Raw genomic sequence first — 15,820 nt, forward strand, 5'->3', positions numbered from 1 at the left:
TTCCCGGGGCCGGGACTCGGGCACGCTCTTGAGGTCTATGCGGGCTTTCTTCCCACGGTGTTTTCCCGGGCCTCTGCGAAGCGTGATTTCTCAGGCTTCCCTCCCTTTTTTTTCCCCTCCCTCCCCCACGTGAAAGCGTCTCACCCGCCTGACGGTTTTTTAGAAGGGGAAACCAAGGGCAGAAACCGCCCGCTAGGGCGACACTCGAGCTGTTGGGTGGATTTGAACGACGGCTACCTCCTGGAATGCCTTCCGCACCTCGTGTTTTCCTTGTGTGCCTGTGAACGTTGCCAAATGCACAACGGCTCCCTCTCCGTCGCTGAGCTCGGATGTTCGTTGTTCAGATTTCGTCTAAAGATACAGTCCTCTCCTTCAGGTTTAACAGGTTGGTCAGTCTAGCCAGCCTTCACCCTGAATTTAAATTGTTGCATTTCCTGTCTCCCCCTCCACCACCACCACCCCGTCCCGCACCCCCAGTAGGTGCTACCTGACATGTGGCTTTTCCCAACCAGAAGATTATTTGGGCCGCAAGAATCCATGGCCGGCTCTTGCCTCTGCAGCCGGGCTCCCCCGCTGTCTTTCCCTGACTGCAGTGTGGGTCGGACTTCCCTCGCCTGCGACCATCACAGATGGGCTGTGAGCCAGTCACCACCGCTCCCTGCAAAGGGCGGCAGGATTTCTGCAAGGGGAGCCGGCGATCGCGTTCCCTTTACTTCCACTAAACAAGTGGCCCGGTGCCACATTAAACTTTCCAGCTTTAATCATTTAAAAATATATAGACATGTTTTATTTATAGAGTTCCTACTGTTTCTCCGCATATTTTAACATTTCAAGAGCAAATAAGGAAGCAATGACAAGTGAAAGCCTCCAAGTTATTCCAAGAGGAGTAAGTAGCAATGCCACTGCGCAAACACCCTGATTTGAATTCCAGCGCCCCCTCGGACTGGCTTGTGACCCTGGCCAAAATTCTTTGCCCCTCCGTGACAGTTTTCTCCTCACCTCTGTAATGAGACTAATATAGCTCGCTACTTCTTAGGATTGTTTGGAATTAAAGAAAATGCACAGAGAAAGCCCTAAAAAAAAAAAAAAAAGTTGGCCCCCATCTTAAGATCTTTATATGATATGAATTTCAGTCTCCAACAAACGTTGAAAAACTGCTGTTTGCTAAAAAGCAGTAAAATTGGCCTGCATTGGACTTCTCCCTTGATGATGACCCATCCAAGTGGAGTTTTCAGAGTGAAATGATGTGCTCAAAGACAGGAAATATAAAAAAGGAAGTAGTAGGATTGAGAGAAGATGACTAATCCACACACTGGATGATGAACCAAAAGATGGAAGATGACTGCTTTTCCTGAGTAATTTGCTCTTATTTCAGTACTGTTGATGTAACTGACATGCTTAATTCCGATGCAACAAAAAGGTATGTCTGCTCCCACTGTTTACCAGGGGCTATGCTAGGAGCCCCAGGGCTACAAAGGTGGATAAAGCACTCTCCTTATTCTTGGGAGCTAACTCTAAAAAACAGGGGAGCTAGTCCATGCCACTCTGCTGTTGAATCCCAGGTCATGCTGGCTTGACAACCTGTGTTCTCTGTGCCCTTTACACCTGCATTCAGGAAGGCCACCCCGTAAACATTACCCCCGTTTTTCATGATCACATGGTGGAAGATATGTATCACAGTTTAGTCGTGGAAAAGACCTTATCTAGACTAATCCAGACTTTCCTTTTTTTCCCGCCTTGACTTTTCAGATGTTTTATTGCTTCTAGACTAATCTAGACTTTTCATTAAAGGTCAGAGGACAGGTGATTGTTTCTTTTACTTGTCCACACACCATAGCTGCCCCTTAACTTATACCATCGTTTATATGAGTCATAATTCGGCAAACAACAAAGCAGAATCCTTGGCACAAGAAAGACTTCCTGGTTGGATTTTACTTTATGACTTTAATGAGGCCTCATAGAATTTCCATGATGATAGCGTCTAGTATAGAATGGTCTCTGTTTCCAACTTCCTGACTCTATTCTTGCCCCTCTCTTCTCAATCCATTCTATGCACTCAAGGCCTGGAAGGATCTGGCTTCTGCTTTTCTCTCCCTCCCCAACTTACGCCTCTACCCCTACCCCCTTCCACCTTTGACACACACTGGTCTTGGTTCTACCACACACACACACACACACACACACACACACACACACACACACACAGGTCTTGGCTTAAGGACGTAACTGGCTCCTTTTCATCTTTGAGGTCTTGCTCTTCAAAGAGGCTTTCGCTCACCTCTCCTAAAGTAACCCCACCTGGTTACTCCGTAATATCATCTAGTCATGTCACCTCATGTGAAGATAAATACTATCCTCTTCACTCCAATCTACTTAGTCAAATTGGATCACCTGGTTTATTTGGGATCTGTAAATATATCCAAAACGGGGGCCCTTCTCCTTTCCCGCCATGACTACCACCATGGCTCAAGCCACATCTCCTCTCACCAGGATGACGGCAGTGACCTTCTAACTTGTCTCCCTGCTTCCACCCTTGCCTACACAGCAGCCAGAGTGATCCTCTGAAAATGTAAATGAGATCCTGTCACCCTCTGCTCAGAAATCCTCCAGTACCTCCCCGGTTCCCTCAGAGTAAAAGACTTTACGGTAGCCTTGCAAAGCGGAGGGTGACAAGTGTGTTCATTCTAAGTTGAACAAAGGAAAAGACTAATTGGTCTTTGGTCGTAGTACAACTAACAACCAGAATCTTTTCATCAGTCAGCGCCAACCTCTCACTCAGTGACAGCTCCCCGCTTCAAAAAGTCAGCCAATCAGTGACAGCCACACGCCAGTAATCCTGCTTGCTCAGCTAAAGGTCAACTCATCCCCCAAACAGTCCAGCTTCTAAAAGTGTGAATCTCTGAACCCAACTTCCCAAAACACCATGTAAGACCACAGATTTCTTTGTTCACAGCCTCTACCTTACAACACAGCTGTCCTTTGCTTAGCGAGAAATATATTCAGCACTTCTTCTCTGTTTCTTTCAGAAACGAATGGTGGCCTTTTCACTGGGCAAGGCCCTATGGGATCTATGATCTATCCCCTCTCGACTCTCCCTCTAACTTTTACTTTTTCCTTTGCTCACTCCACTTCCTGTTGTCCTAGTTACTAACAGGAATGCTCCTGCCTCAGGACCTTTGCTTGTGCTATTTTATCTGCCTGGTACATTCTTCCCTCAGACATTCACATAGCTCACTCTCTCAGCTCCTTCCATTTCTCCATGAGGCTGACCCTGATCATTTATCTAAAAGTGGCAATCCTAGCTCCCTATCCCCACTCTCCTTTTTTTTTTAGTGATTTTTTATTATATTATGTTAGTCACCATACAGTACATCCCCGGTTTCCGATGTAAAGTTCTATGATTCATTACTTGCATATAATACCCAGTGCACCATGCGATACGTGTCCTCCTTACTACCCATCACCGGTCTATCCCATTCCCCCATCCCCCTCCCCTCTGAGGCCCTCAGTTTGTTTCTCAGAGTCCATAGTCTCTCATGTTTCATTCCCCCTTCTGATTTCCCCCCCTTTCTTTATCCCTTTCTTCCCCTACCGATCATCCTAGTTCTTATGTTCCATAGATGAGAGAAATCATATGATAATTGTCTTTCTCTGCTTGACTCATTTCACTTAGCATTATCTCCTCCAGTGCCGTCCATGTTGCAGCAAATGTTGAGAACTCATTCTTTCTGATAGCTGAGTAATATTCCATCGTATATATGGACCACAGCTTCTTAATCCAGTCATCTGTTGAAGGGCATCTTGGCTCCTTCCACGATTTAGCTATTGTGGACAATGCTGCTATGAACATTGGGGTGCATATGGCCCTTCTCTTCACTACCCCACTCTCCCTTAACCGCTTTATTTTCTTTTTCAATGATACTTATCACCTTTAACAAACCGTAGAGTTTCCTCATTTATTTTGCTTATGGTTTATTGTCTGTCTCTTCCCATTAGAACATAAGTTCTATGAGGACAAGGATTTTTGCTTGTTTTGTTCACCAATGCATCACGAGCACATAGTAGGTATTCAATAAATATTTGTTGAATGAATAGATTTTTAATATTTCACCTTATTAGGATACGAACTCTCTGAGTGCATAGACCTTGTGTTCACTGCTGTATACTTGGTGCCTGAAACAGTACCTGGCATATACTGGGAGCTCTATAGATCTGTATGAAATTGAATGCAAGAGCAGGCATTGGGTAAAACTGTATTTTAATTGATAATGTAAATGACCCTGAAATTACTAAAGCCTGATATGTTATGTCTCTCTGGAGAAACAGTTAATAAACCTATTTCAAATTCTTCAAATTATTATGAAGTGTTAATCAACATATTCAAAACATATTCATCACTATTTCCCCATGGATTAGTGAGTTAATTAAATATCTTTGAAAATATCTTTGGTCAACCTGAAAAACCAACAAGATCACTCCTTTCGAGGGCTGCTCAGACCGTGGACTAGAGGAAAACTTGTCTTTAAAAGGGAACAAGGCCAGAAAACATCCTTTTGCTTCAACTGTTGGGTCTTCTTTGAACTGGTGGCCCTATTTGCAATCTCTCTTTAATCTACTTACTATAATAACACAGCCAGATTAATCTTCCTGGAACTCGGTCCTTACCACGTTGTTATCTTTACAAATCATGAAAAGAGCTCCCATTTATTCCGTGTTTTCAGTGTATCAGGTGCTCTGCTAAGTCCTACATGCGTGTTTTCTCATTTCAGCCACGCAATGACTTCATGAAACAGGTGTTATTATTATCCCCATCTAAAAGCCTTGCAAACAGGCGAAGAGCTTCAGAAACCCAGAAATCACACATCTAGAATTAGGGGGAGCCAAGTCTCAAACGTACGACTCTGTCTGGGCCTCGCCCCACGGCGGGTTCCTTCTGGCCCCAATCCCTCTGATAAAATCCTTCCCATTCACAGGATCTGAACAGACATTTCTCTGAGAAGATATACAGATGGCCAACAAGCACATGAAAAGATGCTCAACGGCATTAACCCTAAGGGAGATCCAGACGGAAACCACAATAAGATACTACTTCCTGCTCATTAGTTTGGCAATCATAAAGAAGATAAACACCAGCGGGTGTCGTGGAGGGTGTGGAGAAATCAGAGCCCTCATATACCACAGTGCGGAGCAGCCGTTGTGGACAGGGGTTCAGCAGTTCCTCGAACAGTTCAACATACAGTTGCCAACTGACCCCACAATTCCAATTCCTAGGTAAATGACAAAAAAAATTACATCCACACAAAAACTCATATGTGAAGGTTCGTAGCAGTATTATTCATCTAGCCAATAAGTGGAAATAACACCAGTGTCTGTCAGCGGATGAATGGAACGGCCATACAATGAAACATTATTCAGCCATAGAAAGGAGTGAAGTTCTGATACATGCTACCACCTGCATGAGCCTTGGAAACATTATTAAAGGGAAAGAAGCCAGATGCAAGACCACAGGGTATGTCATATCATTTATATTAAATGCCCAGAATAGGGGCACTTCGACCGCTCTGACTCCTGGTTTCGGCTCAGGTTGTGATCTCGGGGTCGTGGGATTGAGTCCCACGGTCTGGCTCCCAGCTCAGCGGGGAGTCTGCTTGAGATTCTCTCCCTCTGCCCCTCCCCCCACACTCTGTCTCTCTCTCTCTCTCTCTCTCGAAAATGAACAAACGTATCTTTAAAAATATAGAATAAATAAATATATAAATAAATAAATGCCCAGAATAGGCAAATCCATTGAGACAGAAAGTTGACTAGTGGCTCCTTAGCGCTGGAAGAGGGGATGAGAAAGTAAGGAGTGATAGCTATAGGGCATGGGGTTTCTTTCCAAGGTGATGAAAATGTTCTAAAATTGATTGTGGTGTATGTAAATGATATCTCAATAAAACCATTACCCCCCCCAAATTCTAGCCATTATTAATATCTTTATGTGTGAAGCACATACAAATTGAAAGAAAAGCACTAAATCTCCAATAGAAAAATAAATACAGGACATAAAATAGAAAACTCAGAAGGGAAAAATACAGATGGCTAATAAACATGTCAGGTTGCAGGGGAAGGTTTACCCTCAAATACAAATCAAAAGAAAGAGAAATCTTCCAAATAAGCAAAGAATTTTACAACAAAGATGATGATGAAGGTGTGGTGATATGAGTGTTCCCATCCACTGATGATGAGAAGCTTTCTAGAAAGCAATTATTAGTCAGTGTGCACTGGCAGCCTTTGAGATGTTCTTACCCTTCGGGGCATCTGGGTGGTTGAGCATTCCGCTCAGGTCATGATCTCAGGGTCCAGGGATGGAGGCCCGTGTGGGGCTTCACACTCAGCAGGGAGTCTGCTTTGCTCCCTCTCCTTCTGCCCCTCCCCCTGCTCGTGCTTTCTCTCTAAAATAAATAAATAAATAAATAAATAAATAAATAAATCTTTTTAAAAAAAGATGTTCCTACCCTTTTAGTCAATAAATGTATTGTAAGGAAATAATATGTAATGCAGGTAATAAGATATTCAGAAGAGCTTGTTAGCAGTAGAAAAAATTGGGGGGAAACTATGTGGTAGGCAGACTCCAAAATGGCCCCCAGTGATCCCCACCTCCTGGTCTTCCTGGTATTCACACTCTTGTGTAATCCCCTCCCCTGGAGTGTAGGATGGACATATTGACTCATTTCTAATGAATAGATTGCAGTAGGCACGATTAGATTATAAAAAGACTTTAATTTTCTTGAGTACCCTTTCTCACTTTCTCTTCAGATAGATGATAGGCGGATATCTATAGATACCTATCTACCCACTTATCTATCGCCAGTGGGAGAAAGGAACTGATGTCTCCAACCAGCAGCCAGCAAGGAACTGAATTCTGCCCATAACCAAGTAAGCTGGGATGTGGGTCTTCCCCCATTTGAACCTTGAGATGACCGCAGCCCAGCCAACATCTTGTTTGCTTCTTTGAGAACCCCTGAACCAAAACCACTCTCAGATTCCTGCCCCACAGAAACTGTGAGGCAATAATCATTTGTTGTCTTAAGCCATTGAGTTTTGGGGTAATTTGTTACACAGAAACAGATACCTGGTACAACTGGGTTTTTGAAGTGGTAGGATATTATACTACTATTTAAAAATTTTAGGTACTTTTAATAACATGGGAAGATGTTCAGAATACAACATAAAGAATAAAGCAAACTATGAAAAGATGCATAGTACGATCCCAATTTTCCAAGTCTATATTTATATGAACACTTAGAAGGGAAAATCTGCAAGTAAATATGTTGAAAGTCAACAGTTTTCTCTGAAAAACAGAATAGGTGTTCAATGCATGCTTCTTGATTTCGGTTAGGAAATCATTCACTCTGTCCATCTTTATTGAATGTCTACAATGTGTCAGCCAGCCCTGGGGAGACAGAAAGAAACAAAACCAAGACCCTGGTCTGGTGCAACTCATTTCTTGATGGTATCTTATGGCGGTTTCTTCTTCGATGACGGTGCTGGAGACAGAGAGATGGAGAGTAGCGGATAGACCGGCAATACGTTTTAAAGGTAGGACTTTTTAAAAAAAAATTAAATTCAATTAATTAACATATAATGTATTATTTGTTTCAGGGGTCAGGTCTGTGATTCGTCAGTCTTATATAATACTCATTACAACACATACTCTCCCCAATGTCCATCACCCAGTTACCCCATCCCCCCACCCCCGCCTCTCCTCCAGCAACCTTCAGTTTGTTTCCTAAGATTAAGAGTCTCATGGTTTGTCTCTCTCTCTGGTTTCCTCTTGTTTCATATTTTTTTCTAGATGTAGAACATTTTAGTGCCAAAAAGGAATAGTGAAGAAATAGGGTTTACTCTTGAGTTATTGGCTTGGCTAACTCAAACGGAAGATTCTAGAGCTAGACTTCTTGGTGCAATCAGCTACGCATGGGTGACCTCGTGTCCAGGGCTACAAACCGCTGCAGGCCTCAGTCTCCTTATCTGCAAAGTGATGCCTTTCCTTGTCCGTTTTGGAGATAACAGTCTAACTCAGGATTGTGGGAAGGCATGAGATTGTATAAAGAGCTTAGAAGACTGCCTGAAAATTGAAAAATTGGAACATTGAGAAATGGCCAAAATTGTTAGCCATTGTTACTGTTGTTAGAATTACTGAGATGGGGACAACTGAAAAAAAAAAAATCAAAACTGAGAATGACTGTGACTCCTGAGGAAGAGTAACGGCTATTAATACTTTATTACATTGGAACCCTGCCATCTTTAAAGGTTATCTAGTTTACCTAGTTCTGGGAGTAATTTATATGCCATGTCATCATTAACACCATCATCACTGTGGATTAGAGGTGCCTGGGGAAGGAATAAAAGGGCAGTAAATTTTAATAGGGACTCTAGGGAATGGTCCTAACAGGGAGGGGTGATGAGGCAGGCTAAGCCCTGGAGGGGAAGGAACTGAGGTACCTGGAGGGGAGGAAATGGGAGGCTACAGACCTCCCTCCCACCTCTGGGTCCAGGACAGCTCCTAATGAGCTCTTTTTTTTTTTTTTTAAGATTTTATTTATGTGTTTGACAGAGAGAGAGCAAGAGTGCGAGCACAAGCAGGGGAAGTGACAGACAGAGGGAGAGGGAGAAGCAGGCTCCCAGCGGCGCAGGGAGCGCCAACTCGGGGCTCGATCCCAGAACCCTGGGATCATGGCCTGAGCCAAAGGCAGCCGCTTGACTGACTGAGCCACTCAGGCGCCCCAGGAGCTCTTTTAGTGGCTCTACGCGCCAAAAAGGATTATGATGCCATGTCTCCCATACACGACTCAAAATTAAAAGGAGGCTTCACTGCAAAATACATGGATGAAAGTCCCCAAAATTCTAGCTTTCTCCAAAATGGGCGGTTGATATGTTTTTCAATATCATATTCTTCCTCCCAAATATTTTCCTCCCATTTCTTGGGTCTCATTTTTTCATATTCCTGCTTTATGGGTACCTAAGCTCATCCTCAGTTTGCATGATAGGTAAGTCCACGTGGAATGGTTTTTTTTTTTTTAAAGACTTTATTTATTTACTTGACAGAGATAGAGACAGCCAGCGAGAGAGGGAACACAAGCAGGGGGAGTGGGAGAGGAAGAAGCAGGCTTATAGCACAGGAGCCTGATGTGGGGCTCGATCCCATAACACCGGGATCACACCCTGAGCCGAAGGCAGATGCTTAACCGCTGTGCCACCCAGGCGCCCCCCACGTGGAATGTTTTGACCACTGACAAGCACCTGGACGAAGTTATCTGGCAGGTTCTGTGGAGGTTATTATCGCCTGTCTCCAGGACGTTTGCACTTCCCCTGTCTCGGAGTGAGAGACCATTCCACCACCCGTACCTTTGACTTGACACTGATTGAGTCCAATGAGAGCTCAATCCGGGGCGCCTGGGTGGCACAGCGGTTAAGCGTCTGCCTTCGGCTCAGGGCGTGATCCCAGCGTTATGGGATCGAGCCCCACGTCAGGCTCCTCTGCTGTGAGCCTGCTTCTTCCTCTCCCACTCCCCCTGCTTGTGTTCCCTCTCTCACTGGCTGTCTCTATCTCTGTCAAATAAATAAATAAAATCTTTTAAAAAAAAATAAAAAAAAATTAAAAAAAAATGAGAGCTCAATCCAATTGAAGGATATAAAAGTATAAGCACAGACTGAATTTCTATGACTGAATTTTCTGAACCTGGAGTGATAGTCTTTTTAAAAGGCATCTATGACCTCACTCTGAGAAGTTGCTGAGTTTTATGAAATCTAAAGGATGTCCCTCCCAACTTGGCACATCCCCTGCCTTAATTATCCTTCTGAAATAGCGTTGTCTTGCCTGGAAAGGCCTCTCCCACCTTTGTTTGCTTCCTGTCAATGTCACAGATTCATTTGCCAAATTGCTAAGAAGTTCTTGAGATCTTCTAGCTGAAAGGCTATGTACTCCTTACCCAGCCCACGTGGTCTTCACATAGCTTTATTTGACCTCTATGAGATTTGGAGTGGGGAGGGAGGGATTTAAGTCATTTGGGGGTGATGGCTTTCTTTCATTTGCCCCAGGCCCCAACCCCTTGCTTCTATCAGGCTATTCCTCGCATTTATGTGAACTGACTGACCTGTGATGACAGACCTGAGTTTTTTCCACTGATGCTGGTTTGACCTCCAACTACCCCAAGTAAAAACCCCTCCTTACCCAGGACTGTAAACTTGACACCAAGGAGAGCAGGTGTCAGTCTCCCTCTGGTGTCAAAGATGGGAGGACCTGGCCTGGTGGCTGTTGTCTGCCTGGCCACCAGCCCCGTGGAGGAAGCCAGCACATAAAGAGAGAAAGCAGAGAGGAGAAACAGAGGAGAGTCTCTAAGAGTTCTGGTTTCGGGTTCTCCATGTTGTCTAGGCTAGTCCAAGCTGGGTTTTCCTCCCTTGAAAAAATAAGTCCTGAGTAATGCGTCCCGTGTCTAGTGAGATCCCAGGAATAATAACCACAAAGGGGAAGTTAATTTTATTCATTGTGATGCTGCTTGCCAGCTCCTTTCATCTGAATGAACATATATACCCACCTCTCCACCATCGCTGTGGGTGATGCGCACTGCACAAGAAATCATTACAGAGCTTATAACAAGGGAGACGAGGCTGGCTTGTATCCAAGAGAGAGCCAAGGAAGATGGCAGCACACAGAGAGTGAGAGATGTGACGAAAGGAGTCCAGAAGGGGGGACACACTATGAACTGACCTTTCATTTCAAACATTTAATAATCATGGGTCTGGTTACCCAGGAGGCGAGCATCATCTCCATGGGGCCGAACAGCGAGAAAGCAAGAGGTTTGACTCCCGTCTGTGTGATTTCAAAGTTTTATCATCATTTCTCCAAACTAGGGTATGTTCCCGGCAAGAAAAGGAAACCTTCCTTTAACCTAACATTTTTTTCAGGAAAATATTTGAAATCAAGATGTTGGAGCTGGAAATTCCTGCCCCACCTCCCTTCTTAGTGGCTGGTCAGCTACACACACACACACACACACACACACACGGTCTTCCTTACACCACCACAGGAGTGCAAGCCCCGTCTCCTGCCCCGTTCTTTCCTGGTTCTCTGCAAGAGGTCCAGCTGCTTATCTGTCAACTAGCCCTGGATCTGCCCATTGGAGAATATCCTGGTGTTCAGAGAGCGAATGTTGCCACATCCAAATCAGCCTTATGTTTTGTTCCCACCCTCGCCATCCCTGCCACTCACCTTAATATCTCTTTCATGTCAACGTTCCACACCCATAGCCCACACGTACATGTTATCTCTGCCTCCTACTCCTTAAATCTCATACTCGCCTCTGCCCAGGCCCATTTCCACCACATTCTTCCAGCTCTTAGGTTTGGCCAATGGGGGAGGTACTAGCAGGAGATCAAAGGCGGGAAGAGTGGGGCTGGGGTGATTGTTCCCCCAGTTATTTCCCCACTGGAAGCTGTGGGTCTGCTGCCTCCTCCTACCGAAGTATGCTCCTGTCTGGGCAGCCCCTTCCATTCCGCTGCTGTCATAGATTCCGCAACTACTCCTCGTCCTTGCTCCTTGAGACCTCGAGGTGCTAATGGCATCCTGATGTTGCAAACGTGGGGGACATACACTGTCTCCCATCGGTTTTCCTAAAGCCTGCTCACATCTCTGGCCCTCTGTGTGTCTTCTTTGGAGAAATATCTATTTGGACCCTTTGCCCATTTTAAACATTGGGTTATTTATCCTTTTTATTATTGAGTGGTAAGAATTCTTTATATATTGTGGATATAAATCTGCTATCAGATATGAGATCTGCAAACACCTTCTTCCATTCTATGGCTTTTGGGGTTTTTTGTTTTGTTTTGTTTCTTCATTTTCTTGATGGTGTGCTTCAAAGCACAGAAGATTTTCATTTTAATGAAATACAATTATCTACTTTTTCCTCTTTTGTCTCTAGTGCTTTTGGTGCTGTATCTAAGAAGACCTTGCCTAACCCAAGGTTTCAAAGCTTACTCCTATGTTTTCTTCTAAGAATAGATTTTACATTTAGGGATGCCCGGGTGGCTCAGTGGGTTAAGCATCTGACTTCGGCTCAGGTCATGATCCCAGAGTCCTGGGATTGAGCCCCGTGTTACCATGGGGAGCCCGCTTCTCCCTCTGTCTCTGCCCATCCCCACCCCGACTCATGCTCACTCTCTCACTTGCTCTCTCAAATAAATAAATAAATAAATAAATAAATAAATAAAATCTTTTTAAAAAAAGGATAGCTTTTACATTTCATTTAAGTCAGTGTGGAGTTCATTTTTGCGCATGATGTAAGGATGGATCCCGTTTCACTCCTTTACATGTAAATATCCCGTTCTTCCAGCACCATTTGTGGAAAAGACTACCATCTTTCCACTGCATTGTTCTGGCACAGGATCAACAAACAGGAAATCAATTACCCATAAACATGAGGATTTACCCCTGGACTCTCAATTCTGTTCCATTAATCTATACGTCTTTCTTTATGGCAGTATCACACTGACTTCATAATACATTTTTTAATGTATTTTGCGAAGGTATCAATTCACAATGGATTGAAAAAGAGGAACCCCACTGTGTGTTGTTTTTCAGCCCCAACAAGCAATTCTCCAACATGAGCTGAGTGTCCTACAATTCAGCAGAATTCTGACACCATCTACCCAAAGATCATGTCAGATCCCACAGGGGAAGGGCTCAGTCCCACAAGACCGTCTCTAGTCCCTTCCAGTTGCCAGTCGGAAGTCCGTGTTGTCACTTGTGCTTCTGACCATGGACTGTAGACTGGAGATTTTCATGACCCCCTCCTTGGATTCAATTAATTTGCTACAGCAGCTCACAGAACTCAGAGAAACATTTCCTTCCATTTACCGGTTTATTACAAAGGATGCTGTAAAGGAAACAGATGGAACAGTCAGAGCGAAGAGAAGCCTAGGACAAGCTATGTGAGAAGAGGCACAAAATTTCTGTGACCTCTCTAAGGGGCGCCATTCTCCCAGACCCTCCACATGGTCACCAGTTTGAAAGCTCCCAAACCCAGACCTTTTGGGGGTTTTACGAGGCTTCACAACATAGGCACGATTGATTGAATTTTGGCCATTGGTGATTGAACTCAATCTCCAGCCCCTCTCTCCTCTCTGAAGGTGGGTGGGGGTGGGTGGTGCCCGCACTGAGAGTTCCAACTCTCTAAGCACCTGGTTGGTTCCCCTGGCAACCAGCCCCCATCCTTAGGGGTTTCCCAAAAGTCACTCGATGACATAAACTCAGATGTATTTGAAAGGAGTCTGTTACAAACATCAAGACACTTTTCTCCTCTTATTACTTAAACAATTCTAAGGGTTCTAGGAAGACCAAATATCTATTACTTAAAATAAATCAAAAGATCACAAAACCCAATCGGATCTTCACCACAAACAGCTTGAGACACCCTGGCCGGGCGGATACTCCCCGCCCCCTCCCAGCTGCTCCCGACGCGCATGTGAATGAGGGAGTGCGTGCAGCAGCCAGTGCTCATTCTATCACAGTCTTCTCAGTATTGTAATTGCTTTGCGTTCTGTCTTCTCTTCACCATGAATTCTTGGAAGGCTAGGGCATCTTTTGTTATTCCTAGCACAGGGACCGATATAGACACTCCATAAATGTTAGTTAAATGAATATATAAATGAATAAATGAATAACATGATTTTTTTCCCATGGGCAAACTCGGAAAATGAGCCTTCAAATTTGGATTTGAGGACTGTGAATAGAGCACAGTTTACACACATTGAGATGCCCTGGTAGAGGGTTTTTTAAGTGTCTGCGGAAATGTGATGTTACCAAAAAAGGGAGGGAAGGGGGCATCCTGTGCTCAAATGAGATGGGAAATTCTGAGTTCAAAACTTAAGTGGAAAAAAAAAGTTTCTTTTAATTGCAGGGTTTTTTTAGAGCCTGTATTATATAACGTGCACTATGATTCTCATGACAGGTTGATTTGGTTGCATTGTTACCCCTTTCTGGAAAAACATTTCTCTAAGACTACTGTTCTGTAGGCCACCTTTAGAAAATGCTTATCTCTAGATTTGAATTTAAAAGAAAATGAAACCATCCTTTGCATTCAGCAAAGTTCAACCAAAATTTATGAGTGTCTACCCTGTGTCCCAGGACACAGGTGGTGCACTGCACAATCCCAGGGGGCAACATTCACTTAGACTCTAATGAATGGCATTTCCCCGTGGCTGTGCAATATGGTGGCTCACCCCACTTCCTCCACCTGTCATATCTTGTTTTCCATTTTAACTCATCCCTCCCCACACCGCACCGCCACCGTGCTCAGAAGACCCTTGTCTAGCACGCTCTGGACTCTTTCACATCACAAGAACCGCAGGCAACTTAATTTGTGTACCAGCCCTCTTTCACTTGGCATGATGCAAATAGCAACATAAATATTTACAAAATAAGATGCAGTATAGCTTTGCCCTTTCTTGTTTTTCTTCTCAGTGATATCAGGCTGTGTTTCTGGCACTGAGTCTTTTTTGCTTTGGGCCATTTTAAAATTTCCTAAACTAGATAGGACTGAACAGGCCAACTGTTGAATTCCAGAGACCTCTTAAGGTTCTAGGGGCAGTTCAGGGACCAGTAGAGGCAACTTAGCAAGGAGCACTTTATTCACTAACAAAGGAGAGAACAAATGCTGGAAGGCCTTAGCCTTTGAAGTTGTCAATACACTTGCATGTGAGACCACAAAACCAAAATCCTTCAGGCTTTCTATCAATAAAGATTTTAAACATGTTTTGGAGGAAAAATTGATCTGGAAGTTCAAAGTTCTTCTGCCCTTTTGATCTTTAAGTCAGTCTACGTTTATCTTTTTATTCTTTGGTACGTTACAGAATTCTCATTAAATCGTGCTTAGGATGCACTCTCATCCTGTTTTCAGCCTTACCGTTCAGGAGGGTTCATGACTAGTAGCTCTCCCCAGCAGGCGAGGGCCCAGGGAAAAGTACACTCTGTCCCTCCCTCCCAGCTCAAAACATTGATGGAAGATTAACCGATACTAAAATTAGTGCACAGGACTGCCTCAAGTGGGAGATAAGATACAAGGTGACTGAGGGGCAGGAGGGAGCCCAGGGTCCCCTAACCTGCCCCTTGCAGTGTTGGAGGAAGCCATGGGCAGACCGTGGCAGACCTTTTCGTTTTTCTATTGCCCACTGGTGCTATTGCCATACCCGGTTGTCCACCACACAGAAGCTAGAGCCAGGAATCCCATTGGATGGAATCTCTCAAAGTCCTCAGGCACAGACTAAACTAGCAGTTTTGGGCGAGAGGGGGACACCTGGGTGACTCAGTAGATTGAGCATCCGATTTTGGCTCAGGTGGTGATCTCAGAATCCTGGGATCGAGCCCCGCATCAGGCTCCCTGTTCAGCAGGAGTCAGCTTCTCCCTCTGCCCCTTCCTACCCCCACTCCCTGCTTGTGCTCTCTCTCATTCTCTCTCTCTCTCAAATAAATAAATAAATAAAATTTTAAATAATAAATAAATAAATAATTTTTTTTTTCTTTGGGGGAAAAAAATAAACTATCATTTGGGGACTGGGAAGACTGTTTGAAGTGAGGTGTGCTCTGACCCTCTCATGGCTTTTCTCTGAGCCAGATGCTAGGAATTCTGACCAAAGGATGTCCAGGCAGCCTGGGGGTGGGGGTGGGGACTGGGAAAGTCAAAACGCATTCTCCAGGGGCAAACCAATAGTAGCCAGTCAAAACAGAATCAGCCATCAGAACGGACTGGGGTCCACTCAAGAAGGTGAGTTGTGGATATAT

General features: G+C 44.3%; 1 protein-coding gene across 1 annotated transcript in view; it reads left to right on the forward strand.

Annotated features, from left to right (window-relative positions):
* The window catches only part of HCFC2 (host cell factor C2), a 69,496-nt gene extending 64,485 nt beyond the window's left edge, over window positions 1-5,011 (forward strand). Inside the window, exon 17 of the mRNA XM_034644480.1 lies at window positions 4,974-5,011. Within this exon, the coding sequence (XP_034500371.1) occupies window positions 4,974-4,996 (23 nt within the window). The 3' untranslated portion in view covers window positions 4,997-5,011. The remainder of the gene's footprint in view (window positions 1-4,973) is intronic.
* The last annotated feature ends 10,809 nt before the right edge of the window (window positions 5,012-15,820 follow it).

This window comes from Ailuropoda melanoleuca, chromosome 15, assembly GCF_002007445.2.
Source record: "Ailuropoda melanoleuca isolate Jingjing chromosome 15, ASM200744v2, whole genome shotgun sequence".
Lineage (NCBI taxonomy): Eukaryota > Metazoa > Chordata > Mammalia > Carnivora > Ursidae > Ailuropoda > Ailuropoda melanoleuca.